The following is a 25,330-nucleotide window of genomic DNA, read 5'->3' as shown; positions in this document are numbered from 1 at the left end:
CGTCAGGATAAAGGTGTCAGGCCACCTTTGCGTTAAATGCTCCTGCAACTCGGTCAGTCGGTGCGGCGATTTAGTCAGGGTTGCTTCTTAGCGAAGCCAGGGCCTCGGGCGAGCCGGAGATGCGTCCGCCGTTAAAAGGGGGGCCTCGGGCGAGACGGAAGTCCCTCGAGGTCGGCTGCCCTTGGCCGAGGCTAGGCTCGGGCGAAGCGTGATCGAGTCACTCGTATGGACTGATCCCTGACTTAATCGCACCCATCAGGCCTCTGCAGCTTTATGCTGATGGGGGTTACCAGCTGAGAATTAGGTGTCTTGAGGGTACCCCTAATTATGGTTTCCGACAGTAGCCCCCGAGCCTCGAAGGGAGTGTTAGCACTCGCTTGGAGGCTTTCGTCACACTTTTTTGCAAGGGGACCAGCCTTTCTCGGTTGCATTTTGTTCCGGTGGGTGCGCGCGAGCGCACCCGCCGGGTGTAGCCCTCGAGGCCTCGGAGGAGTGGTTTCACTCCTTCGAGGTCTTAATGCCTTGCGTAATGATTCGGCTGGTCTGGTTGTTCCCTCATGCGAACTGGCCGTAGCCCGGGTGCACGGTCGGGGCCCAAGCTCTCGGGCTGGTATGTTGACGCTGTCAACGGTCTGGCCGGAGCTGGGTTTGCGAGAGCAGCCCCCGAGCCTCCGCACAGGGCGAGAGGACGATCAGGGATAGACTCGGCTTTTTACATACGCCCCTGCGTCGCCTTTCCGCAAGGAGGAGGGGGGGAGAGCGCCATGTTACCCTCGATGGGCACCGAACATGGTGTCTCCGGTGAGCTGCAAGCGGGTGATCCGAGTGGACGTCCGTGCCCCGTTCGTTGGGGGTCGGCTAGGGGCCCAGAGGCACGCCCAAAAGTACCTGCGGGTGATCTGCCGGACCCGGTCCCCTGGCGACGGGGTCCGAGGGCTCGATGCCTCCCTCCGATGGGATTCCGTTACAAGATCGTTCCCGCTGGTCTCGGAAATGTCCTAGGGTACCTCGGGAGCGCAGCCCGAGCCTCGGTTATGTATCGAACGTATCCCTGGTCATCCCTCGCTCGGCGTCTGAGGCGACTGTGAACCCTTCGGGGGCCAGCCTTCGAACCCCTGATCAGTAATGGGCGCGGAGCCCGAGTAGCCTGAGGCGGCCATGGAGCCCTTCGGGGGGCCGGCCTTCGAACCCCTGACCAGTAGTGGGTGTCGGGCCCACGCGATCCGAGGCGACTGTTGAACCCTTCGGAGGGCCAGCCTTCGAACCTCTAATCAGTAGGGGGGCTCGGAGCCCGGTTCCTTCGTAGAGAAGGATCCTTTTCGGGGTATCCCCCTTTCTCGGTCCCTGTTGCAAGAGATAGAGAAAGAGGAAAAAGGAAAAGGATACGAAATCGAACGATGTGGCGTACCTTTTTTGGCGTGGTTATTACGGCGAAGGCGAAGCGTCGCCCGCTTCTCCTGCCAGAGGCGCCGCCTATCCCGCCGCGGAGTTAATGCGACGGGGCGAGTGGTTGGCGGGGCGGCCGTTGCGCGTGCGCGAGCCGTTCGAGGAACGGATCACGGGCGCACCGTCTTCACGCCGTGGGAGGAGGCTCTCTTGCTGTCCCTGGATGGGACGTGAGCCTGGCTGACGACGTGACTGCTGCTCCCGCCCGCCTGCCACCGTCATTACTGTCGGCCCACTTTCGGCCGCATTGACCGTCGCGCCTGGCTGGCGCTGCTGGGTCGTGCGCTGGGTCGCCTCGAGTCGCGGCGTAGGTTCCGCAACCGAAGAGGTGCGACGGTGGTGCAAGTGGCGGTGCGGTTGCTTGCATGCAGCAACTGGCGCGCTGGTTGCGTGACGCGTGGGCCTGGGCCTCCAAGCTGGCGTGTCAGAAGTCGGAGAAGCGCGTCCACCTGGCGTGGTTGCATGCCACCTGCATGGCTGCCCGCCCCTTCCGCCCGTTGGTCTGGGCGAAAGTGGGGGTCGCTTGTAACCGCTGGGCGGTCGCGTGCACCGCGCGCGGCGGTTTGGCTTCTTCTGCTCTGAGCCGGTTTGCATGACATGCGGGACCCAGCCCCCGAGCCACAGGGGAGGGCCTTGGAGCATGTTGGAGAAGACTCAGCCCGTGGCGTTTGGGGGCGCACGTAGGGAGAGTTGCCTTTAAAAGGAGGGCGACCCCTTTCGGAAGGCAACCATGCTTTCTTCCTTATGCGTCGTGTCTTTCCATCTTCCAAGCCCCCGGATGGGGGGTATCCGCCGTCTTTCCGCCTCCTCGTTGGAGGAACGCAACTCCGTGGGAGTTGGTACCTTTCAGCCATCGTTCGGCTTCAAGGATTTTCATCATGCAGCCCGGTTGCTTCCCCCCACTGGTGGTCACCCAAGACGGTGACCGCCAGTTCCTGGGTGGGGAGAAGCAAGCCGGGCTGCGATCTTGGTCCCACCCTCAGCTTCAAAGATGTTCATCATCCTCGCTGGGGTGGGGGTCGGGCTGAGCCGGCGCTCTACCTCCCACGCAGGTTCGCGGGTCACCCCTTCCCGCGGTGTTCGAGGGAGAGGGCGCTCACTGGCCCTGCAGGCGGCGCAGACTTAGACAATGTGGGGCTGATCGACGGTGGGCGTCGTCACCTCCAGCGTGTCGGAGTCGTCGGCTTGGCTCTCGGCGGCCCCCTGCCGGAGGGCGGCTGTCGCGCCGTGTGCACGGGAGGACCACCCACGACGCCGCGCGCTGCTAGGGCAGCGTTCGTGTTCTGGGGTGGCCCTGCTTTTGCACCGGGATGGCGCCTTCGCGCAGAGGCCGATGCCCCACTCGTCTGGGAGGATTTGAGTGGGGATCTGCCGGGGGGCTGGTGGCCCTCGCCATCAGCGCCGAGGCGGAGGCGGCTCGAGAAGTCCCCGTCGCCGACGGGATCACTGCCACCATCCACGCCCCGGGCCTCTGGCTCTTCGTACTTGTCCTCGCCCCTCGAGCGTCGGCGTGGGCGAGGGCAAGATTGCAGCAGCGCCCACCCTGAGGCCTGCACCGCTGCGGCTCGGCCATCCGGAGCGGGAGTCGTCGTCGTCGTAGTCAGAGCGGGCGGCGGCGAGCCGCTCGTCAGTCTTCTGTTGCTCCGCAGGCCTTCCCCATGGAGTGGGGTTGTTCGTACCTGCGGAGGGGGAACCGGAGTTCCGTTTGTAATGGCACTTCGAATGCCAGTGTTTTTGTTCATTGTGGCTGTCGAGGCCTGAACATGTATGTAATTTCGGCACGGAGCCGTGTTTTGTCCTCATTTTCGAGCGCTAAGTCTCGCCTGTTGATTATCTGAAACGCTTCACCAAGCATGAGTCGCCCCGTGTCAAGGTGACGAGTGAGGTATCCGTATCCCGGAGGCATAGGAGTCCCTCGGCTCGATCGGCCTTGTTGTCTGAGGCTCCTCTAGCTAAGTTAAAGGGACCCCTTGGCCGCTCTTCGATGAGCCGAGGCCAGGGGTAGCGATATCAGTAAGAACAGAGGCGGAGTTGGCTCGAAAATGGGAACCTGGTTGGCCGGAGCCTAGCCGGGTTGCCCGTCAGCGGGGCCGACGCCGGAGTCGATCAGCCGAGGCCTCGGGTCGGGCTGGCGCCCTTGGAAGATGGTTGGCCGAGGCCCCAGGGGTAATCGGCTGAGCCGCCTGCTCGGGCCGGATTCCCGGAGAAGTCCCCGGACCGCGTCGCCGTCCGAGGCCTGGTCGGATCTCGCTGAAGGCGTCGTCGATGCCGAGGGTGCTACAGCCCCCTTACAGCGTGAAGACCCGAGCCTGCAGGATCAGATTATCTTGTAGCGTGTGCCTTCTGCGGCCGCCGAGGCCAAAAAACACACCCTCGCTGCGTCGTAGAGCCGCGTCTCCTTTCCTCTTATTTCGAGCATCTGGACTTTCCGTCGGTAACAGGGATGTTTGTGTGGGCGAGAGTTGCTTCTCGCGGAAGGTGATGAGTGAGGTATCTGTATCCTAGAGGCGTGGGAGTCCCTCGGCTCGGTCGGCCTTGCCGCTTACGCGTACTTTCGCCCGTCCATGAGGCCCTGTCACCGATTCAGTCGAGAAGGCTTGAAGGACCGCCTCGGCAGAAGAGCTTCCGAACGTGAAGACTTGTTCGGTCCGCGGAATCACTTTATCCGAACGCGAGTTACTTATCGCAGAAGGTGATGAGTGAGGTATCCGTATCCCGGAGGCGTAGGAGTCCCTCGGCTCGGTCAGCCTTGGCTGCTTACGTGTACTCCGTCGCTTCCAGGATCCGCTTTTCGAAGTAGTCAAAAAGCACGAAAGAAATTCTGCTAAAAAGAGATCCTTTTTCGAGGAAAATTTCGACGCGGAGGGGGTCTCCCCCCTTTTAGCCCCCGAGGGAGGGTCGGGCTTTGCCGAGGCGAGGCCGACCCTTCCTTGATGACTAAACTTTGCGTGGGTGCGAGGTATATAAACAACTTGAAAACATCTTAAGGGTAGAAGCGACGTAGCTGTTTGATGTTCCAAGCGTTGCCGTAGATCTCGCCTTGATTGTTGGCCAGCTTGTATGTTCCCGGCTTCAGGACTTTGGCGATGACGAATGGCCCCTCCTAGGGGGGCGTGAGCTTGTGCCTCCCTCGGGCGTCTTGCCGCAGCCGAAGCACCAGATCGCCCACCTGGAGGTCTCGGGACCGGACCCCTCGGGCGTGGTAGCGTCGCAGGGACTGTTGGTACCGCGCCGAGTGTAGTAAGGCCTTGTCCCGAGCCTCTTCCAGCTGGTCCAGCGATTCTTCTCGGCTAGCTTGGTTGCTTTGATCGTTGTAGGCCCTCGTCCTCGGGGAGCCGTATTCCAGGTCAGTGGGCAAGATGGCCTCGGCCCCGTAGACCAGGAAGAACGGCGTGAAACCCGTGGCTCGGCTTGGCGTTGTCCTCAGGCTCCAGACCACCGAGGGGAGCTCCTTCATCCATCGCTTGCCGAACTTGTTGAGGCCGTTGTAAATCCGAGGCTTGAGCCCTTGTAGAATCATGCCGTTGGCACGCTCCACTTGCCCATTCGACATGGGATGAGCCACGACAGCCCAGTCCACCCGGATGTGGTGATCCTCGCAAAAATCCAGGAATTTTTTGCCGGTGAACTGGGTACCGTTGTCGGTGATGATGGAGTTTGGGACCTCGAAGCGATGGATGATGTTAGTGAAGAACGCCACCGCCTGCTCGGACCTGATGCTGTTCAGGGGTCGGACCTCGATCCACTTGGAGAATTTGTCGATGGCGACCAGCAGGTGCGTGTAGCCCCCGGGCGCCTTCTGCAAGGGACCGACGAGGTCCAGACCCCATACAGCGAAGGGCCAGGTGATGGGTATCGTCTGCAGAGCCTGAGCGGGCAGGTGGGTCTGCTTCGCATAGAATTGGCACCCTTCGCAGGTGCAGACAATTCTAGTGGCGTTAGTCACCGCCGTTGGCCAGTAGAAGCCTTGCCGGAAGGCATTCCCGACAAGGGCTCGAGGCGCTGCATGATGGCCGCAAGCCCCCAAGTGTATTTCTTGCAGGAGTTCCTGACCTTCGGCGATGGAGATGCATCGCTGGAGGATGCCCGAGGGGCTCCGGTGGTAGAGCTCCTCCTCGTCGCCCAGCAAGACAAACGACTTGGCGCGTCGAGCTACCCGCCGAGCCTCGGCTTGGTCGAGGGGTAGCTCTCCCTGGCGGAGATATCGCAGGTACGGGGCCTGCCAATTTCGATCAGGCGTGGCCCCGCTCTGCTCCTCCTCGACGTGCAGTGCCTCGGCCCCTAGGGCCGAGGGTACCTCGGGCCGAACCGAGGGCGCCTCGGGCTGAGCCGAGAGTGCCTCGGGCTGAGCCGAGGGTGCCTCGGGCTCGGGCGTGTCATCGACCTTGACGGAGGGTTGGTGCAGATCCCGGGAGAAGACGTCCGGGGGGACCGTCGTTCGCCCCGAGGCTATTTTAGCCAGCTCGTCTGCAGTCTCGTTGTAGCGCCGAGCGATGTGGTTGAGCTCGAGCCCGAAGAACTTGTCTTCCAGGCGCCGAACCTCATCGCAGTAGGCCTCCATCTTCGGGTCGCGGCAGTGGGAGTTCTTCATGACTTGGTCGATGACGAGCTGCGAGTCACCGCGGGCGTCGAGGCGTCTGACCCCTAGCTCGATGGCGATCCGCAACCCGTTGACCAGAGCCTCGTACTCGGCCACATTGTTGGACGCCGGGAAATGGAGGCGTAGCACGTAGCGTAGGTGCTTCCCGAGGGGTGAGATGAAGAGCAGGCCCGCGCCGGCTCCCGTCTTCATCAGCGACCCGTCGAAAAACATGGTCCAGAGCTCCGGTTGGATCGGAGCCATCGGCAGCTGGGTGTCGACCCATTCAGCTACGAAGTCCGCCAACACCTGGGACTTGATGGCCTTCCGAGGGGCGAACGAGATCGTTTCGCCCATGATTTCCACTGCCCACTTTGCGATCCTGCCCGAGGCCTCTCGGCACTGGATGATCTCCCCCAGGGGGAAGGATGACACCACAGTTACCGGATGAGACTCGAAGTAGTGTCGTAACTTCCGCCTTGTCAGGATCACAGCATACAACAGCTTCTGAACTTGTGGGTAGCGGATCTTGGTCTCGGACAATACTTCGCTGACGAAGTAGACTGGCCTCTGAACGGGCAATGCATGCCCTTCTTCTTGCCTCTCGACTACGATCGCGGCGCTAACCACCTGAGTGGCAGCGGCGACGTAGACCAAGAGGGCTTCTCCATCAGCTGGGGGCACCAAGACAGACGCCTTTGTAAGGAGCGCCTTCAGGTTCCCGAGGGCTTCCTTGGCCTCAGGGGTCCAAGCGAAACTCTCGGCCTTCCTTAAGAGGCGGTACAGAGGCAGACCTCTTTCGCCGAGGCGTGAGATGAAGCGGCTCAGGGCCGCGAGGCATCCCATGACCCTCTGTACGCCTTTTAAGTCCTTGATGGGTCCCATGCTGGTGATAGCTGCGATCTTCTCCGGGTTGGCTTCGATGCCTCGCTCGGAGACGATGAACCCCAGGAGCATGCCCCGGGGCACCCCGAAGACACACTTCTCAGGATTGAGCTTGACTCCTTTCGCCTTGAGACATCGGAATGTCACTCCAAGGTCGGAGAGGAGGTCGGAAGCCTTCCTTGTCTTGACTACGATGTCATCGACGTAGGCCTCGACTGTGCGACCGATGTGTTCGCCGAACACATGGTTCATGCACCGCTGGTACGTCGCGCCCGCATTCCTCAGACCGAACGACATGGTGACATAGCAGTACATGCCGAACGGCGTGATGAAAGAAGTCGCGAGTTGGTCAGACTCTTTCATCCGGATCTGGTGATACCCTGAGTAGGCATCGAGGAAGGACAGGGTTTCGCACCCAGCAGTGGAATCCACGATTTGATCGATGCGAGGCAGAGGGTAGGGAACCTTCGGACATGCTTTGTTGAGACCAGTGTAGTCTACACACATCCGCCATTTCCCCCCTTTCTTCCTCACAAGCACAGGGTTGGCAAGCCATTCGGGATGGAATACCTCTTTGATGAACCCCGCTGCCATTAGCTTGTGGATCTCCTCGCCTATCGCTCTGCGCTTCTCCTCGTCGAATCGGCGCAGAGGCTGCCTGACGGGTCGGGCTCCGGCCCGAATATCCAGCGAGTGCTCGGCGACATCCCTCGGTATGCCGGGCATGTCCGAGGGACTCCACGCAAAGACGTCGGCGTTTGCGCGGAGAAAGTCGACGAGCACTGCTTCCTATTTGGGGTCGAGCCCGGAACCAATCCGGATCTGCTTGGAGGTGTTGCCACAGGGGTCGAGAGGGACGGCCTTAACCGTCTCCGCTGGCTCGAAGTTGCCGGCATGACGCTTCACGTCTGGCACCTCTTTGGAGAGGTTCTCCAGGTCGGCGATGAGGGCCTCGGACTCGGCGAGGGCCTCGGCGTACTCCACGCACTCCACGTCGCATTCGAACGCGTGTTTGTACGTGGGGCCGATGGTGATGACCCCGTTGGGGCCCGACATCTTGAGCTTCAGGTAGGTGTAGTTGGGGACGGCCATGAACTTCGCGTAGCATGGCCTTCCCAGTACCGCGTGGTAGGTTCCTCGGAACCCGACCACCTCGAACGTCAAGGTCTCCCTTCGGAAGTTGGAGGGCGTTCCGAAGCAGACGGGGAGGTCGAGTCGTCCGAGGGGCTGGACGCGCTTCCCAGGGATGATCCCGTGGAAGGGCGCAGCGCCTGCTCGGACGGAGGACAGATCGACGCGCAGGAGCTTGAGGGTCTCGACGTAGATGATGTTGAGGCAGCTGCCCCCATCCATCAGGACCTTGGTGAGCCTGACGTTGCCGACGATGGGGTCGACGACGAGCGGGTATTTCCCCGGGCTCGGCACATGGTCGGGGTGGTCAGCCTGGTCGAAGGTGATGGGCTTGTCGGACCAGTCTAGGTAGACTGGCGCCGCCACCTTCACCGAGCAGACCTCCCGGCGCTCTTGCTTGCGATGCCGAGCCGAGGTATTCGCCGCATGCCCACCGTAGATCATGAAGCAGTCGCGGACCTCGGGGAACTCTCCTGCTTGGTGATCTTCTTTCTTGTCGTCGTCGTGGGCCCTGCCACCCTCCGCGGGTGGCCCGGCCCTGTGGAAGTGGCGCCGAAGCATGACGCACTCCTCGAGAGTGTGCTTGACGGGCCCCTGATGGTAGGGGCACGGCTCCTTGAGCATCTTGTCGAAGAGGTTAGCACCTCCGGGGGGCTTCCGAGGGTTCTTGTACTCGGCGGCGGCGACAAGGTCCGCGTCAGCGGCGTCGCGTTTCGATTGCGACTTCTTCTTGCCCTTCTTCTTGGCGCCGCGCGGAGTAGACGCCTCGGGAGCCTCTTCCGATGGGCGGCCCTGGGGCTGCTTGTCCTTTCGGAAGATAGCCTCAACCGCCTCCTGGCCAGAGGCGAACTTGGTGGCGATGTCCATCAGCTCGCTCGCCCTGGTGGGGGTCTTGCGACCCAACTTACTCACCAGGTCGCGGCAGGTGGTGCCGGCAAGGAACGCGCCGATGACATCCGAGTCGGTGATGTTGGGCAGCTCGGTGCGCTGCTTCGAGAATCGCCGGATGTAGTCCCGGAGCGACTCTCCCGGCTGTTGCCGGCAGCTCCGAAGGTCCCAGGAATTTCCGGGGCGCACGTACGTGCCCTGGAAATTGCCGGCGAAGGCTTGGACCAAGTCGTCCCAGTTGGAGATCTGCCCCGGAGGCAGGTGCTCCAACCAGGCGCGAGCAGTGTCGGAGAGGAACAGGGGAAGGTTGCGGATGATGAGGTTGTCGTCGTCCGTTCCACCCAGTTGGCAGGCCAGGCGGTAGTCCGCGAGCCACAGTTCCGGCCTCGTTTCCCCCGAGTACTTTGTGATAGTAGTCGGGGGTCGGAACCGGGTCGGGAACGGCGCCCGTCGGATGGCCCGACTGAAGGCCTGCGGACCGGGTGGTTCGGGCGAGGGACTCCGATCCTCCCCGCTGTCGTAGCGCCCCCCACGCCTGGGGTGGTAGCCTCGGCGCACCCTTTCGTCGAGGTGGGCCCGACGGTCGCGTCGATGGTGCTCGTTGCCGAGGTGGCCCGGGGCCGCAGGCGCGGTGTTGCGCGTGCGCCCGGTGTAGACCGAGGCTTCCCGCATAAATCGGGAAGTCGCGGCGTGAGGCTCCGAGGGGTATCCCTGCCTTCGGGAGGCAGTGCTCTCGACCCGTCGGGTCGCAGCGCCTTCCAGGAGATTCTTGAGCTCTCCCTGGATTCGCCAACCCTCGGTGGTTGATGGCTCCGGCATCGTGCGGAGGAGCATCGCTGCGGCTGCCAGGTTCTGACCAACCCCGCTGGATGCGGGCGGCGGCCTGAGCCTGACATCGTTGGCGATGCGGTGCTGGAGACCTTGGGGCAGGTGACGTATTTCTCCGGCCGAGGGTTGGCCCGCCCATACCTGCCCGACGTCCCGGCGGATCGTCTCAAGCGCCCCTGTTCCCTCGTCGAGCCTGGCCTGCGCCCCGCGGACTTGCTCGAGCTGTGGGTCGTGACCCCCCGCCGGAACGGGGACCACAGCTAGCTCCCGCGGGATGTCGGCGCGAGGCACCGGCCTAGGAAAATCACCGTCCTCCGGCATGCCAAGATGGTTGCCTTCAGAGGGATCCCCTAGCTCGACGTGGAAACATTCGCGGCTTGGGCCGCAGTCCTCGTTGCCAGGGCTGCGGCTTCCGTCGGAACAGTCGGAGAGGCAGTAGTCACATGCGGTCATGAAGTCCCGCATGGCACTGGGGTTGCCAAATCCAGAGAAATCCCAACAGATGCTGGGATCGTCATCTTCCTCGGACCCAGAGGGCCGGTAAGTCGAGACGTCCGTCAATCGGTCCCAAGGCGACCGCATACGAAACCCCAGTGGGGTTGCACTCGCCTCAATGAGAGCGCCCGCCAAAGCGTGGTCGCTTGGCGGGTTGAGGCCGAGTCGAAAAGACGTAAGATGGGAGTTAGTCAGTACCTTTTGGTCGACGAGGAGCGACGTAGTCACATCGGGGACTGGTTGCACCGTCGTCTCAGGTACGAGGGCGACGTCCCGCAAGCTCTCCGCAAGCGCGCTGGCGTCGTCTTCTTGCTCGGGATCAGCGTGTCGCGGGGGGACGACGCCTGCCTTCGTCTCGAACGCGAGGTCGACGCCCGGCGTGCCCTCCGTTGGGGCGCTGGGAACGTCGATTCGCTCGACGGCCGACGAAGCGCGGCCTCCCGCTTGGCCTTGGTTGCCCCGCCTCCTCCTCCGTTGGCGGGGGAGAGGACGGGGCGAGCTCGAACGTTGTTCTTCCACCGCGCGGGGAAGATGTCGTCGGTTCCGCCGCCGGCGGGCGGGATGTCGGCCGCCATTGTCGCTGTCGCGCGGCGGTGGAAGGAGTATCATGTCGTAGCTGCCGTCGAAGGACATGAACTCAAGACTCCCGAAACGGAGCACCGTCCCGGGCCGGAGAGGTTGCTGGAGACTGCCCATCTAGAGCTTGACGGGAAGCTGTTCGTCAGCACGCAGCAGGCCCCTACCTGGCGCGCCAACTGTCGGCGTTTCGAGACCGGGGGGTCCCTGAGCCGACGAGTGAGTGTGCCGCGTGCCCCAGCCCAGATGGGTCGAGCGCGTGGGCGAGCGCGAAGGGGGGAGAAGCGAGGTGGCCGGAGACGGGCGTGAGAGAGGTGGAAATCCCGCGGCCTTCGTGTTCGTCCCGCGCCCAGGTCGGGTGCGCTTGCAGTAGGGGGGTTACAAGCGTCCACGCGGGTGAGGGAAGCGAGCGGCCCTAAGAGAGCGCCTGTCCCGTCCTCGTCCCGCGCGGCCAACCTCCTCTAAGAAGGCCCTGGTCCTTCCTTTTATAGGCGTAAGGAGAGGATCCAGGTGTACAATGGGGGTGTAGCAGAGTGCTACGTGTCTAGCGGAGGGAGAGCTAGCGCCCTAAGTACATGCCAATGTGGCAGCCGGAGAGATCTTGGCACCCTGCTGGCGTGATGTCGTGGCAGTCGGAGGAGCAACGGAACCTGGCGGAGGGACAGCTGTCGGAGCGGTCGAGTCCTTGTTGACGTCCACCTGCTTCCGTAAGAGAGCTGAGAGCCGCCGTCGTCACAGAGCTTGTGGGGCGCCATCATTGCCTATCTGGCGGAGCTAGCCAGATGGGACACCGGTCTTGTTCTCCATGACCCGAGTCGGCTCGGGGTAGGATGATGATGGCGCTCCCTGTTGACGTGGCGGGCCTGTGCCCTAGGTCGGGCGACGTGGGGGCTCCTCCGAAGCCGAGGTCGAGTCTGTCTTCCGTGGCCGAGGCCGAGCCCGAGCCCCCGGGTCGGGCGAGGCGGAGATCGTTCGGCAGAGGCCCGGGCGGAGTCCGAGCCCTGGGGTCGGGCGAAGCGGAGTTCGTCGTCTTCCGGATCTTGGCCCGAGTCCGAGCCCTGGGGTCGGGCGGAGCGGAGTTCGCCGTCTTCCGGGTCTTAGCCCGAGTCCGAGCCCTGGGGTCGGGCGGAGCGGAGTTCGTCGTCTTCCGGGTCTTAGCCCGAGTCCGAGCCCTGGGGTCGGGCGGAGCGGAGTTCGTCGTCTTTCGGGTCTTAGCCCGATTCCGAGCCCTGGGGTCGGGCGGAGCGGAGTTCGCCGTCTTCCGGGTCTTAGCCCGAGTCCGAGCCCTGGGGTCGGGCGGAGCGGAGTTCGCCGTCTTCCGGGTCTTAGCCCGAGTCCGAGCCCTGGGGTCGGGCGGAGCGGAGTTCGTCGTCTTCCGGGTCTTAGCCCGAGTCCGAGCCCTGGGGTCGGGCGGAGCGGAGTTCGTCGTCTTCCGGGTCTTAGCCCGAGTCCGAGCCCTGGGGTCGGGCGGAGCGGAGCTTCCTATGGCGCCTTTGGCCAGGCCTGACTGCCTGTCAGACTCACTCTGTCGAGTGGCACTGCAGTCGGAGCGGCGCAGGCGGCGCTGTCCTTCTGTCAGACCGGTCAGTGGTGCGGCGGAGTGACGGCGGTCACTTCGGCTCTGCCGAGGGGCGTGCGTCAGGATAAAGGTGTCAGGCCACCTTTGCGTTAAATGCTCCTGCAACTCGGTCAGTCGGTGCGGCGATTTAGTCAGGGTTGCTTCTTAGCGAAGCCAGGGCCTCGGGCGAGCCGGAGATGCGTCCGCCGTTAAAAGGGGGGCCTCGGGCGAGACAGAAGTCCCTCGAGGTCGGCTGCCCTTGGCCGAGGCTAGGCTCGGGCGAAGCGTGATCGAGTCACTCGTATGGACTGATCCCTGACTTAATCGCACCCATCAGGCCTCTGCAGCTAGGGATGAAAACGAACAGGAAAAATACCGTCCCGTCCTGTACCATATTCCCGTTTTGAACCGTTCGTTTTCGTTTTTCCGGGAAAATGAGAAAACGGTACGGGAACCGGGATAGGTATGTCCGGGAACGGGTCCGAAAACGGTTGGAAGTGTTTCCCGCCCGTATTTACGGTATCCCGTATTGTACCGGGAATTTCCCATATTTTCCCGGACACCCAACCGTGTAGCAATGGCAAATGACACAAAGCCCATTAAACATTGGCGGATTGGACCACTGCCAGCCTACCACGCAGCCCATGCTAGCCACCAGACACGGTCCACAAAGCCTGCCGACCAGATGACCAGACGCAGCCACGCAACGCAGGCACGCAGCGTATGTGCTCGATGTGGACGGAGAACGGCTAAACCTAATCCATCGAGGACTCGAGGTGGACGGAGAACGGAGACTGGCGGCGGCGGCGCTCCTCTGCGCACGTGCTCGGCGCCTCGGCTATCGGCTTCCAGCGGCGGCGCTTCTCCAATCTCCAGTTCAACTTGCAGCGCGCCGCGAGCCCGCGATTCAGGCGTTCAACGCCACTCGCCCTTGAAGTCTCAGGTGTCAGGTAGGCTCGCCTCTTGTCCTCGGCTCCTCGCCTTAGTTGCTCGTTGACTGCTCGTTTGCTCACTGGTCACTGCTCCAATCAGGAACCGATTGTGATTTGTGAAGAACTACCAATTGATTTACTGAAGATGTCAAAGAGTGGAGGCAAGGGATGTCGTCCCCGTGCCAAATCAATGCCACCCGAGAAGCAACTAGGCATTTCAAGTTTCCTGCCTGAACCTCCACCGCCGCCACCTTCTGCAAAAGGTAGCACCAACGGTGCCAATTCTATTTCAGGTATTGTTAGTCTATTACAGATTTAGTACACTTAACTGCTACTAGTGAAGTTGTTTGTATTTGCAAACAAATTCATACAATGTATTGTTTATTGATTTACAGCAGCAAAGAGTGTTACTGGTGGTGATGCTAGTGTACCAGTTGAACCAAGGATTGGGATTGATGATACTAACACACAAGTAATAGTGCCTGCTACTGGTGATGCTAGTGCACCACTCGATGATGACAAGGAGGAGGGTGAAGGACATGCAATTGGTAACAATCAAAAAAGGCAGAAAAGATGCACATCTTGGGTGTGGGAATACTTTACGAAGAAGAATATGGTCATTGAGGAGAATGGAAAAAAGTACGAACAAGTGTGGGGGCACTGCAACTTTGCAAGATGTAAGGCAAAGTATAGAGCTGAATGCAACCATGGCACTACTGGGTTTAGCAACCATTTGAAGGCAGCTCACAAGATTGTGAAAGGGCAGCTACAACTCGGTTTAGAAAAGGATGGTAAAGATATAACTGCTATTAAGCCCTTTAGGTATGATCAGGATGATAGTGTCAAGAAATTTTATTTGGCAATAATCATGCATGAGTACCCATTTAATATTGTTGAGCATGATTACTTTGTTGAGTTCATTAAGTCTTTGCGCCCTAGCTTTCCCTTGAAGTCTAGAGTAACAGCTAGAAAGGACATAATGGATATATATGTACTTGAAAGGGACAAGTTGTATGCATATTTGAAAACAGTCCCATGCCCTAGCTTTCCATATTAGATGTGCATGCCACGTACTTAACTTGGTTGCTAGAGATGGAATGGCTGTCATTTCAAAAGCACTACAAAAAATTAAAGCATTGGTCCTCACTGTTAAGGGTTCTCCCTTACAATGGGAGGAACTCATGAAACGTGCTGCCGAGTGTGGGTTAGACACATCAAAGGGCATACAGCTTGATGTTTCAACTAGGTGGAATTCAACATATTTGATGCTTAGGGATGCCTTGCACTACAAAGCAGCTTTCATTAGGCTAAAAACAGCAAACCGTCAAAAGTATAACAACATTTGTCCTTCTGATAGTGAATGGGCCATGGCTGTAAAAGTTTTTCAGTGCTTGCAAAGTTTTTATGATCTTACTGAGTTGCTGTCCGGAACTTCGTATCCAACTGCAAATATATTCTATAGAGGTTTCTGTGAGATAAAGGAACTGCTTGATAAATGGTGTGTGGATGAAGATTTGACTATTAGAACAATGGCAATATCTATGAGTGACAAGTTTGAGAAATATTGGAGCTGTTCTAGTTTGAGTCTTGCTCTAGCATGCTTTCTTGATCCTAGGTATAAGAAGAAGCTTGCTGAATTCTACATGAGAAAGTTCTATGGTGACTACTACCAGGTCCGTCTTGATGAGTTAGTTGGTGCTATGAAGAACTTGTTTCTATTTTATGCAACCTCTAAACCTTCATCTTCCAACAATGATATGAATGCAAACCAACATGTCAGCCCAACAGAACATTTAGCTACAAAGAAGAATGTTGAACTTGATGCTTTCTTGTATGATGATGTTAGGCCTGGTACTAATTATTTAAATGAATTGGACAAATACATGGCAGAACCTCTTCTAAAGCAAGATCCATTTGATATTTTAGCTTTCTGGAAGAACAACACAGATAAGTACCCTATTCTTTCACAAATTGCTCGTGATGTGATGTCTATACAAGTGTCAACTGTTGCTTCAGAGTCTGCCTTTAGTGCTGCTGGCCGGGTTGTTGATCCATATCGCAATCGACTTGACCCTGAGATGGTACAAGCACTTATATGTACTAAAGATTGGATTCGTGCATCAAGAAAAGGTACCCATTTTTTAATATGTTGAACAGAAATTTTCTTATGTCATATACTCATGCATGTCTTTTTCTTTTGTATTATCAGATTCTACAATTATTCATTCTATTTTGGCTGATCTAAAACCTTCGGAAGCAATTCCTATCAGTCAGCCTTGCATGGATGATGAGGTATGCAACCATTTTTCATATTATTGTTAGAACTCCTAGTTACTGATCTATGAATTTAGCCTTATTGGTTAGAATTAATTAACCGAGAATTGCAAACTTGTAGGAACAAGATGCTGAAAGTGATCCTGACGTCATGAATGATTATGATGAGCTTTGAATGTGAGCTGCGACTACGCCGACTAGTCATGGTGCATTGGTGCTTAATGCTTGGCAACATGTTTGGAATTTAGATAAATATGTTGATGTGTGCTGTGTCCATGTTTGGCAACTATGTCACTGTGTGCTGTGTGCGATAAACATGTTTGGCAACATCTATGGAGCAGCAGTAGCTGTGTGCTGTGTACTGTCACTACTGTGTGTATTTAAATCTGAACAAAACTGTGTGCGATAAATATGTTGCTGTCCATGTTTGGCATAATGGCATGTGTGCCTGTGTGCGATAAATATGTTGCTGTCCATGTTTGGCATGTGTGCTGTGTGCTGTTCATCCGGATGCTGTCCGGCTACCGTCCGTTTTTGTTGAATATTCGTTCGTATTTGTTCGTTTTCGTATACCCATATATTCCGTAACCGTTTTCGCTACCGCCTTTCCCGCTCCCGCTCCCGTTTTCGGTAAAAAAATATGGTAACGGAAACGGGAGAGGTAGTTTCCCGCCCATTCCCGTTCGTTTTCATCCCTATCTGCAGCTTTATGCTGATGGGGGTTACCAGCTGAGAATTAGGCGTCTTGAGGGTACCCCTAATTATGGTCCCCGACAAACACAAATCTTATTGTCCACCGGTTTACGAAACCACGACAGATAGAAACTCTCTTAACGCAGTTGGCGCCACACATGCGTGCTCACTCTCTCTCTCCCATGCAGCAAGGTAGTTAGGTCATACACACTCTTTTTTCCCTTTCCCGCGCAGCGAGACAACTAAATCCGACACACATGACACAAGCTTCTTTTCTGTCGTCAGACCAGCATCGCCCATAGGCACCGCCAGACCACCGCTCTCCCACATGTCGCAGCGACCGACCTTGTCCTTCACCATCGACGTCCTATGTTCTGGACCCCGTCAACAGTCAGGTCCGACGAGATCAGGTCTGCCAAAACTAGATCTAAAATTGAATTACTCCCTAAATATAGGAAATATTGGAGACCAAGCTATTTTTACTTCCAATTGAATTTAGAAAACTAAGAGCATTTCCAAGGGACTCTCCATTTTTTTGCTTTCTATTTGACTCTCTATTTATCTTTTCATAAAAATTACACTCTCTATGTAGCATCTCACTCCAACAGACTATGTATCTAGTTTAGCTAGTCAGAGTGGCTAGACAAGTTTGACTAGTGAGGGAACCAATTTAAAGAGTTGAATAGTTTGTGAGTCAGATAACTAATTTATTGGATAATTATTTTGCTATTGAGTAATCAAAATTTAGCTTGAGACCTATTTGACTAGTCTCTTAGAAATACTCTAATATAGCTGCTCTTATAGACTTCGATGACATATGGGAAATGTATTTTACTCTTCATGCTTTTCCCCTTCGTGCAAGCAAAGCTAAACAATACCCGTCTTGCCTTCAAATCGAACTCCTCCCCCGATCGATCCCAATCGAACCCACCAAGCCGATACCCTAACCCTCGCCCTTCTCGATGTCGGCCGCCACCACCGGCCCAGCCCCTTCAGTAGCCACTCCGATGGCGCCCCCTCCGTCCTACCCGGCCTCCTCCACGGCCTCTTCCTCCATCTCCGCGTCCGCCGAGGAGGAGGAGGACCTCTATGGCCGCCTCAAATCGCTCCAACGCCACATGGAGTTCGTCGAAATCCAGGAGGAGTACGTTAAAGACGAGCAGAAGAACCTGAAGCGCGAACTCCTTCGTGCGCAGGAGGAGGTTAAGCGGATCCAGTCTGTACCGCTCGTCATTGGCCAGTTTATGGAGATGGTCGACGGCAACAACGGCATCGTGGGCTCTACCACTGGCAGCAACTACTACGTGCGGATCCTCAGCACCATCAACCGCGAGTTGCTCAAGCCGTCAGCGTCCGTCGCGTTGCATCGTCACTCCAACGCTCTAGTCGACGTGCTGCCGCCGGAGGCCGACTCCAGCATCTCCTTGTTGGGATCGTCGGAGAAGCCCAACGTCACTTACAACGTAAGTTTATCCTTGAATTTGCTGTATCCACATGAAGCCCTTGGTTAATTTGACTTCTTATTACGGATCTGATGATAAATCACTTGGTCGTTATATTGTTATACCGAATCATAATGTGTTTATGAGTTCATATATCCGTTAGGCTGGGCCCTAGATCTGTATGTTTCTATTTGAAGTGGAGTCTGCTTCTTCGTTGTTCAGGTTCCACATATCTGTCAATGTTATTGATTAAATTGAGCGTCTTCCTAGTTATGGCATACAAATAGGAAAAATCTATTTTTGAAAACGTGCAAAAGGCTGCATCTTTTCCTACTATTATTAATAGCAAGCGAAACACACACGTTATTGTGCACACCTGAATGACTTGTCTCTCATATATTTAGGGGGTGTTTGGTTTCCACCTCTTAAACTTTAGTGGCTAAAGTTTAGTCATTTTTAGTCCCTAAACTGCTAAATAGTATGACTAAAGTAGGCCTCCCAAATAGAAATTTTAGGGACATGTTCAGTTCCTAAAGTTTAGGAGGGTGACTAAAGGAACCAAACACCCCCTTATATAACGGTTGTGCCATCAATACTCCCTCTGTCCCTTTTTAACTAACATTCTCAACTCCCAAGAAGTCGAACGTACTCAACTTTGACCAAATGTGTAGGAAATATTAATATTTATGGTACATAATTAGTATCATTAGATAGATTGTTGAATTTATTTTTATATTAAATTTATTTGGAGGTACTACAAAGTACAATCTGACCAGCAAAATATCATAGCGACAATTAAAAAGGGTTTTTTTTTTTAAATCTGTGCCCATTCAGCACAACTGCTCAGATTTACCCCTTTCTAATAATATAATGGATGAGATGTTTTTACTACAAAACAGGGGCAAAGTTAAGCATTGGTGCTGAACTAGGGGGTAGGGGCACATATTTAAAAATCCCATTAAAAAGGGATGGAGGGAGTATGTGTTGGAATTGGACACCGTACTGTCATTGGACACACGAACACACATGGTTCTGACTTGTATAAGAAAGGGTCACGAGTCTTGTCCCAGACGAGGCTACGAGAAGTGCAAGGACATTGTGGGAAGTAAAAAAGAATGGGCGGAAGTATCGCTAAAGTTTTAAATAACATCAAATTAGTCAACATGTAGCACCACAGAAAACAAGTTTCGGGCATGCCCTCAAACAACAAAACGGGGATGGTTTCAGTTGGTTCTGTGCCAATTTGTGGATACTAGAAGCTTCTATTATGGTCTCAATAGATGAGTTATGGAAAATGGTGGAAATTTGTGCAGAAACTGGATCATTTTTTATGTAAAAATATCACAGTTCTGCTGCAATGGGGACCATATTGGTTTCATCTTTTTTTGTAGGTTTAGTGAGGTTTAAGGCTATGTGCAGCATTAACGTTGGATCTGTGCTTCAATTGTTTTAAGAGTTTCTTTTAATAGGAAAAATATGTTTCTTTACACTTTTGTTTTGGCATCTAAGTGAAACGTTTCTCCTAATTCTTGGGCCAATTCCTTGCAAGCCACTGTTGTCATGCTCTAGTCCAACGGTTCCTAACCAAAGGATGAAAAACCCATTTTACTCTAAAATGAATGTGGCCATTGATGTTTGGGCTCCACTGCAACATTGGCAGCGTTAAGAATCAGAGAACAGGAGAAGCAAGAACAGATAAGACTAGTGGTTTATTGTTAACATGAACGACCACATGAACAGGGGAAGCAAGTTGTAGATGCTGCTGACATAGGAGTCTCCAATGTTGAAGAACTCGATGCTGTTATGTCGTGACGTAACATTGCGGCATAGCGGCCTTGCCGTCCTCTTATGCAGCTTGTCAAGTGCGCGAATTGAAAGGATGAGCTCGGAGCTGCTCCTTGGTCCTGATGCCTCCCTCAATCTTCTCAAGCGTCTCTCAGTCTCAAAATCTCTAGAGCAGACGCTGGCACGCTGTGCAGAATGCAGATGGACCAGGTAGGCCATTGATGGGAGCTGAGGGGGAATGGGGAAGATGAGAGAATGGCTGAAGATCGAACAGACTCTTGGCCTCCAGCCATATCCAGGGTTAAACTGGGCTTGAAGAAAAAAAAAACTGACATCCACGTTTCGTAACAGCATCTTCAGCTAACAGACAAGACAACAGTGGCATAGAAGGGTGTGATTTTTTTTTGAAATGATGGCATACATGACATGGACTTTTTCAGTGGTCATCTAGACACAATTTGGAACTTCTCTAGTGGCTTGTATGGATTTGGCTCTAATTTCATGAAGTGCACCTATGCCTTTAGTTTCAGTGCATTACAATTTATTGGTTTTTTATGGTGTGCAGGATATTGGAGGATGTGACATCCAAAAGCAAGAAATACGGGAGGCGGTTGAATTACCCTTGACTCATCATGAGTTGTACAAGCAGATTGGTATTGATCCTCCAAGAGGGGTGCTTCTGTATGGTCCTCCGGGTACTGGCAAGACCATGCTTGCCAAAGCAGTTGCACATCATACCACTGCTGCTTTTATCAGGGTCGTCGGTTCAGAGTTTGTTCAAAAGTACTTGGGTGAGGTAAGTTGGGAGCTATTGAGTCCCAATATGACTCCTTTTGAGTTGGATATAAAATGTAGTGAACTGATGCATGTTATAAGATTAATGGGTTAGTTTATGCCCACACATGCTTTTTGGATAATAAAATATAGTTGCTTAGTTGTTTGGAACATATCAGGTTCAAACTAACCACTTAGTACAAACCGTGCAAACCAACGCGTTGATGGAGGTGGGAGGGTGTATTTGAAAACATACCAGGGGAGGTGGAAGGATCGTTTTGAAAGCTGATGCATGGTGGGAGGATTGTTTTAGAAAATTACCATGACTGCTTGCACGGTTTTCACCAAGTGGTTGAATTGCAACCTGATACGTTCCCTTAGTTGTTCTGGCAGCATAGATACATCTGTCATTGTTTTTTTTTATAAAGGTTGTGGAGAAACTTATGAGTATCTATCCATCCTCTATACTGAAGTGAAAACATCAAGTAGAAAGGTCTTTATAGATTCTCTAGGTTGTCTAGTACATGCTTGAATGTATTCTAAGGTGTGTCAAAATTGTTGTGTTCTGGTATCATGCAAGCATTGGAACAGTATCTGTGATAGTCCATAGAGTTATGGATTGGGCTCTTCATGTGTGTCAAAATTGTTGCATTCTTGTTTCATGCTAGCATTGGAATAATATCCGTGATAATCCATAAAGCAATTTTCTTAACTCAATCTATTTTTGGTACCTCATATAATGTAACCAAGATAACTGTTACTCTCCCGATTTCAAATTATAAGGTCTTCTGTCTTTTATAGATACACAACTTTTACTATGCATCTAGAGTTCTAGACATATTGTATATCTAAATGCCTAGCAAAAGCTATGTATCTAGAAAAGCTAGAATGGCTTATAATTTGGAACGGCAGGAGTAATATTTTATTATTTTTCCTGTATCATGTTTGACTAGTGCAAGCATTATACATGTCTTATTTTTTTGTATGATTAGTGGTTATTCATAGATACCTGTCGTGGACATAAAATTTTGCATTTTTTTCTTCTTTTCAGCTGTTCAATATATCAGTCCTATTCTTGACGTGTTATGATCTTTCTACTTCTTTGTAGGGCCCTAGAATGGTGCGTGACGTGTTCCGTTTGGCCAAGGAGAATGCCCCAGCAATCATTTTCATTGATGAGGTTGATGCTATAGCCACTGCTCGTTTTGATGCTCAGACTGGTGCTGACCGAGAAGTTCAGCGTATTCTTATGGAGCTACTCAATCAGGTAAAGCTTAGCTATTATAAGATCAGGATGGACTTTTAGGGCTTAAAAGATTTATTACTATGTTAGAAAGTATTTAGCAACTGACCTGAAGCATTAAAAAACTGGTCATTTACAAGTTAAAATAATCAATTTTTATTATATTATTTCAGTTTGAGAACTTCTGTGAAATGGGCTTATCTCTAAAAGCTAACTTTGGGAATTCCTATAGTTTCCTAGATTATAATTCCTACTAGTTTTTTTTATTTCTTATTAGTAATGTGGTTATTTATGTTGCAGATGGATGGGTTTGATCAAACAGTCAATGTGAAGGTTATAATGGCAACTAATCGGGCAGACACTCTAGATCCTGCTTTGTTGCGTCCTGGTAGACTTGACAGGAAAATTGAGTTCCCTCTGCCAGACCGGCGTCAGAAGAGGCTTGTTTTTCAAGTAAGAGCATCGCCAAGAGTCTTTCTGTATTTTTCTTTAAATCATCATTTCGAGTGATTTGAGTAAAAATTGCTTTAAAAATCTTTGTACTTTCTAAATCATCGTTTTGTGAGAATGTTGCAAGAGCTGAGTTAGAGATATGTCGCATTTGTAGAGTATTATCTATGGAATTATTTGGTTCTTGCTTGTTTACATGTGGTTTTCATTGACTTCATGTTTGTCCAAAGCCCACCACATAACATTCTATGTATTTTGTCGTAAGTCTTCTCCAAGTCAACCATGTGTGGGTCCTTCTTCTGTTACCTATACTGCTCTATCACCTGTCTTATTAAGAAAATGACTGCATCTTGACTTGTGATTTCTGTTGGGTTTCAACTCTAGTCTACCCTAACTTGCTTGGGACTAAAAGACTTTGTTGTTGTTGTTCACATGTGGCCATATCACTCTTCAAAGGGATAATAATAAAGTTTAGTTAGGAATAAAGATTTCTTTTGGATACACAACCAACTTTGAGCACTGCAAGTGCATTGAGTTGCCTAGTGTTAGCTATTTATTCTATAATAAGGTACTCTCTCTGTCCCATTATAATTTATTTGACTTTTTTATGCCAAGTTTGACTGGCTCGTCTTATTCAAAAATTTTGTGAAAAAACTGAAAAATTAAAAGCCATACTTAAAGTATATTATATAATAAATGATATCACAATAAAAATTAACAATAATCATGATTTTTTTGAATAAGACGAGGCGGTCAAACTTGAGATAAAAAGTCAAACGAATTATGAATTGGAATGGACGGAGTATTATTTATGGAAGTAACTATGCATCCTATTACATCTGTCCTTGATATGGTTGCTAGAGTTGCTTCATTGGTGATGCCATGTGGATGATTTATGAGCACTGTTAGGCCAGTTTCAGGCCATGTTCAGTTCTACCCCAATCCATATGGATTGGGGGATTGAGGGGGTTTCAATCCCTAATAAGTCAAAAACTCTCCCAATCCGTATCAATCCCCTCCAATCCATATGGATTGAAAATAACCGAACAAGCCCTCACTGGGAGTTTCATTCCCATTTAATGAGGTGAGGGCCTCAGCAAAAATGATGATGTGGCATGACAATTACGTGAGAGGATATGGATGAAACTCTGCACGCACCATTTCTAATGCAATAGAAATGGAGTGAAACTCCACTGGCAACAGTTTGTTTCATCCACATATGTTGGGTATCACTTGAAACTCCACTAGGAGCATTTCATTTCAAAAAAAAACATGCAACATTTAAATGCATAGGCCTATGAGACTGCATTGTTGGTCTTATTTCATTTTAGCACCCACACCTCACCCTTGGAAATAGTGCACTAGAACCTAGCACTGTGAATAGGCTTTATTGGTTTCAGTGTTATGTGTTGTGCATGTAGTTGGATTGTCATACCAACAACAGTTTTGTGATGTATACATATGCACCCTCTTTGAATTATCTTCATGCTATAATAAGTAATAGTTTACTTGTTTGTTTTCTGTGTTATGTTTTCTCTATCGAGGATTTTTACAAACAATTCCACTTTGTTACAACTCTTTTACAATTTCGTTTGTCAACTCAATCTGTTTGGTTTGGTTTTCTGGGTTGCTAGATTTTGCGTCATCTCTTCTTACACTTGATAATTAGCTTGTCTAATTCTTCAGGTTTGCACTGCCAAAATGAACCTGAGCGATGAGGTTGATTTGGAAGATTATGTTTCCAGACCGGATAAGATCAGTGCTGCTGATGTGAGTCTCTTTTCATTCTAACGTTTTAAATTAATAATACAAATACACTTGAAATTCATCTACTGGAATACAATGTTGCGTCTGATGCCACTTCCGCCCATATTTCTTGACCTGTAAATGAGTGCTTTTGTGGTTTCTACTGCTTAGCTAGTACACTTATATCCTACTCCTTTTCGTATTTTTATTAAATGTGTGTGAGCAACACAGGATTACAAAGATATTTTAGATTATACCATACAAATTTACTATTGTTCAATCCATGTCGAGAGAACTTTCATATGATATCAATTTCTTTGTTAATAGAATTATAATATATCAGATAATAGAGTTCAAGTGTGGTGTTAAAGACTATCGCTTCAAGGTACACCTTGCATTTTGAAAATGCGAAGGTGAGGTAGTAATGATAACATCTATATCCTGTAAGCCTTGATACACAACAATGCACCTGATTTGTTTAATGGAGGTGGCCAAACGACATTGCAATGGTAATGTTTATGATTTCAGATCTTTTCTTGTTCTTTAGTATTATACACCATAATCATGTAAACACATATTAATAAGTTGTTTTTCTCCTTACCTGTACAGTAGTAGATATATATTCTTAGGGCATTTGGTGATTTTAAATTAGATAATTCTTTTATGCTAATTGCATTAGTTATTGATTATTGATTTGACAATGTAAAATGAGATGACCTTTTTCTCCCTGGCCTTGCAATTAGTTTGATTATTGATCTGACACCCGGAATGCCGCTCGCATTCTGCTTTTACAGATTGCTGCTATCTGCCAAGAGGCTGGCATGCATGCTGTCCGCAAAAACCGATATGTCATCCTCCCCAAGGACTTTGAAAAGGGCTACCGAACCAACGTGAAGAAGCCCGAGACAGACTTTGATTTCTACAAATGAGTCAACCCAGAGTGTTGAACTCGTTTCTTTCTGCAAATGAGTCAACCCAGAGTGTTGAACTCGTTTCTTGTTTATCAATTGATTATCTTTTACCATCAGCTGAGTTTATGGATAGTTGCCATTACAAATATTCAAGTTCCTCAATGATGATGTGTGTTCTGTAATGATTTTTTGGATTGTTTGCCTGTCGTTCATGGTGATCTGCTTCATCAGATTTAAGGGGTGTTTGGTTTATAGAGACTAATTTTTAGTTCATCTATTTTATTATATTTTAGTTTCTAAATTACTAAATATGGAAACTAAAACTCTATTTTAGTTTATGTATTGTATTTACGCCCTATTTGATTTCTTTAGTCACCTGACTAAGATTCTGTTTGGAAGTAACTTGGTTTTTAAGAAACTGGTTTTTATCTTTGAGTTAAGAGAAATTAGCTTCTTGGTTTTTAAGAAACTGGGAATCCAATTTTTCTAGGGACTAATTTTTTATCTCAGGGACCAAAATAGAGATAATTTTTCTTTTAGTCTTTGAGTTTGGTAATCTAGTGACAAAATGACTAAAATGTAGGGATTAAAAATTAGGATTTTTACAGTTATGGCCTTAGTTTTGGCACACCGCTTATATCTACCATTAGTTTTAGTTGTTCTTCAGTTTTGTTCCCGTCAAACCAATTTATGC

At 51.7% G+C, this 25,330-nt stretch overlaps 1 protein-coding gene across 1 annotated transcript; it reads left to right on the top strand.

Moving 5' to 3' along the window:
• The first annotated feature begins 17,100 nt into the window (after window positions 1-17,100).
• LOC542160 (26S proteasome regulatory complex ATPase RPT3) lies at window positions 17,101-24,863 on the top strand. Its single transcript, NM_001174210.2, has 6 exons — window positions 17,101-17,748; window positions 20,078-20,308; window positions 21,395-21,553; window positions 21,830-21,982; window positions 23,666-23,749; window positions 24,520-24,863. Exons 1-6 carry the CDS (start codon window positions 17,248-17,250, stop codon window positions 24,652-24,654), a joined length of 1,263 nt encoding a protein of 420 aa, NP_001167681.1. The 5' UTR covers window positions 17,101-17,247; the 3' UTR covers window positions 24,655-24,863.
• The last annotated feature ends 467 nt before the right edge of the window (window positions 24,864-25,330 follow it).

Source organism: Zea mays, chromosome 4 (genome assembly GCF_902167145.1).
Source record: "Zea mays cultivar B73 chromosome 4, Zm-B73-REFERENCE-NAM-5.0, whole genome shotgun sequence".
In the NCBI taxonomy this organism is placed as follows: domain Eukaryota; kingdom Viridiplantae; phylum Streptophyta; class Magnoliopsida; order Poales; family Poaceae; genus Zea; species Zea mays.
Note: the sequence above shows the minus strand (reverse complement) of the source record. Positions and strands in the feature narration are given on the sequence as shown.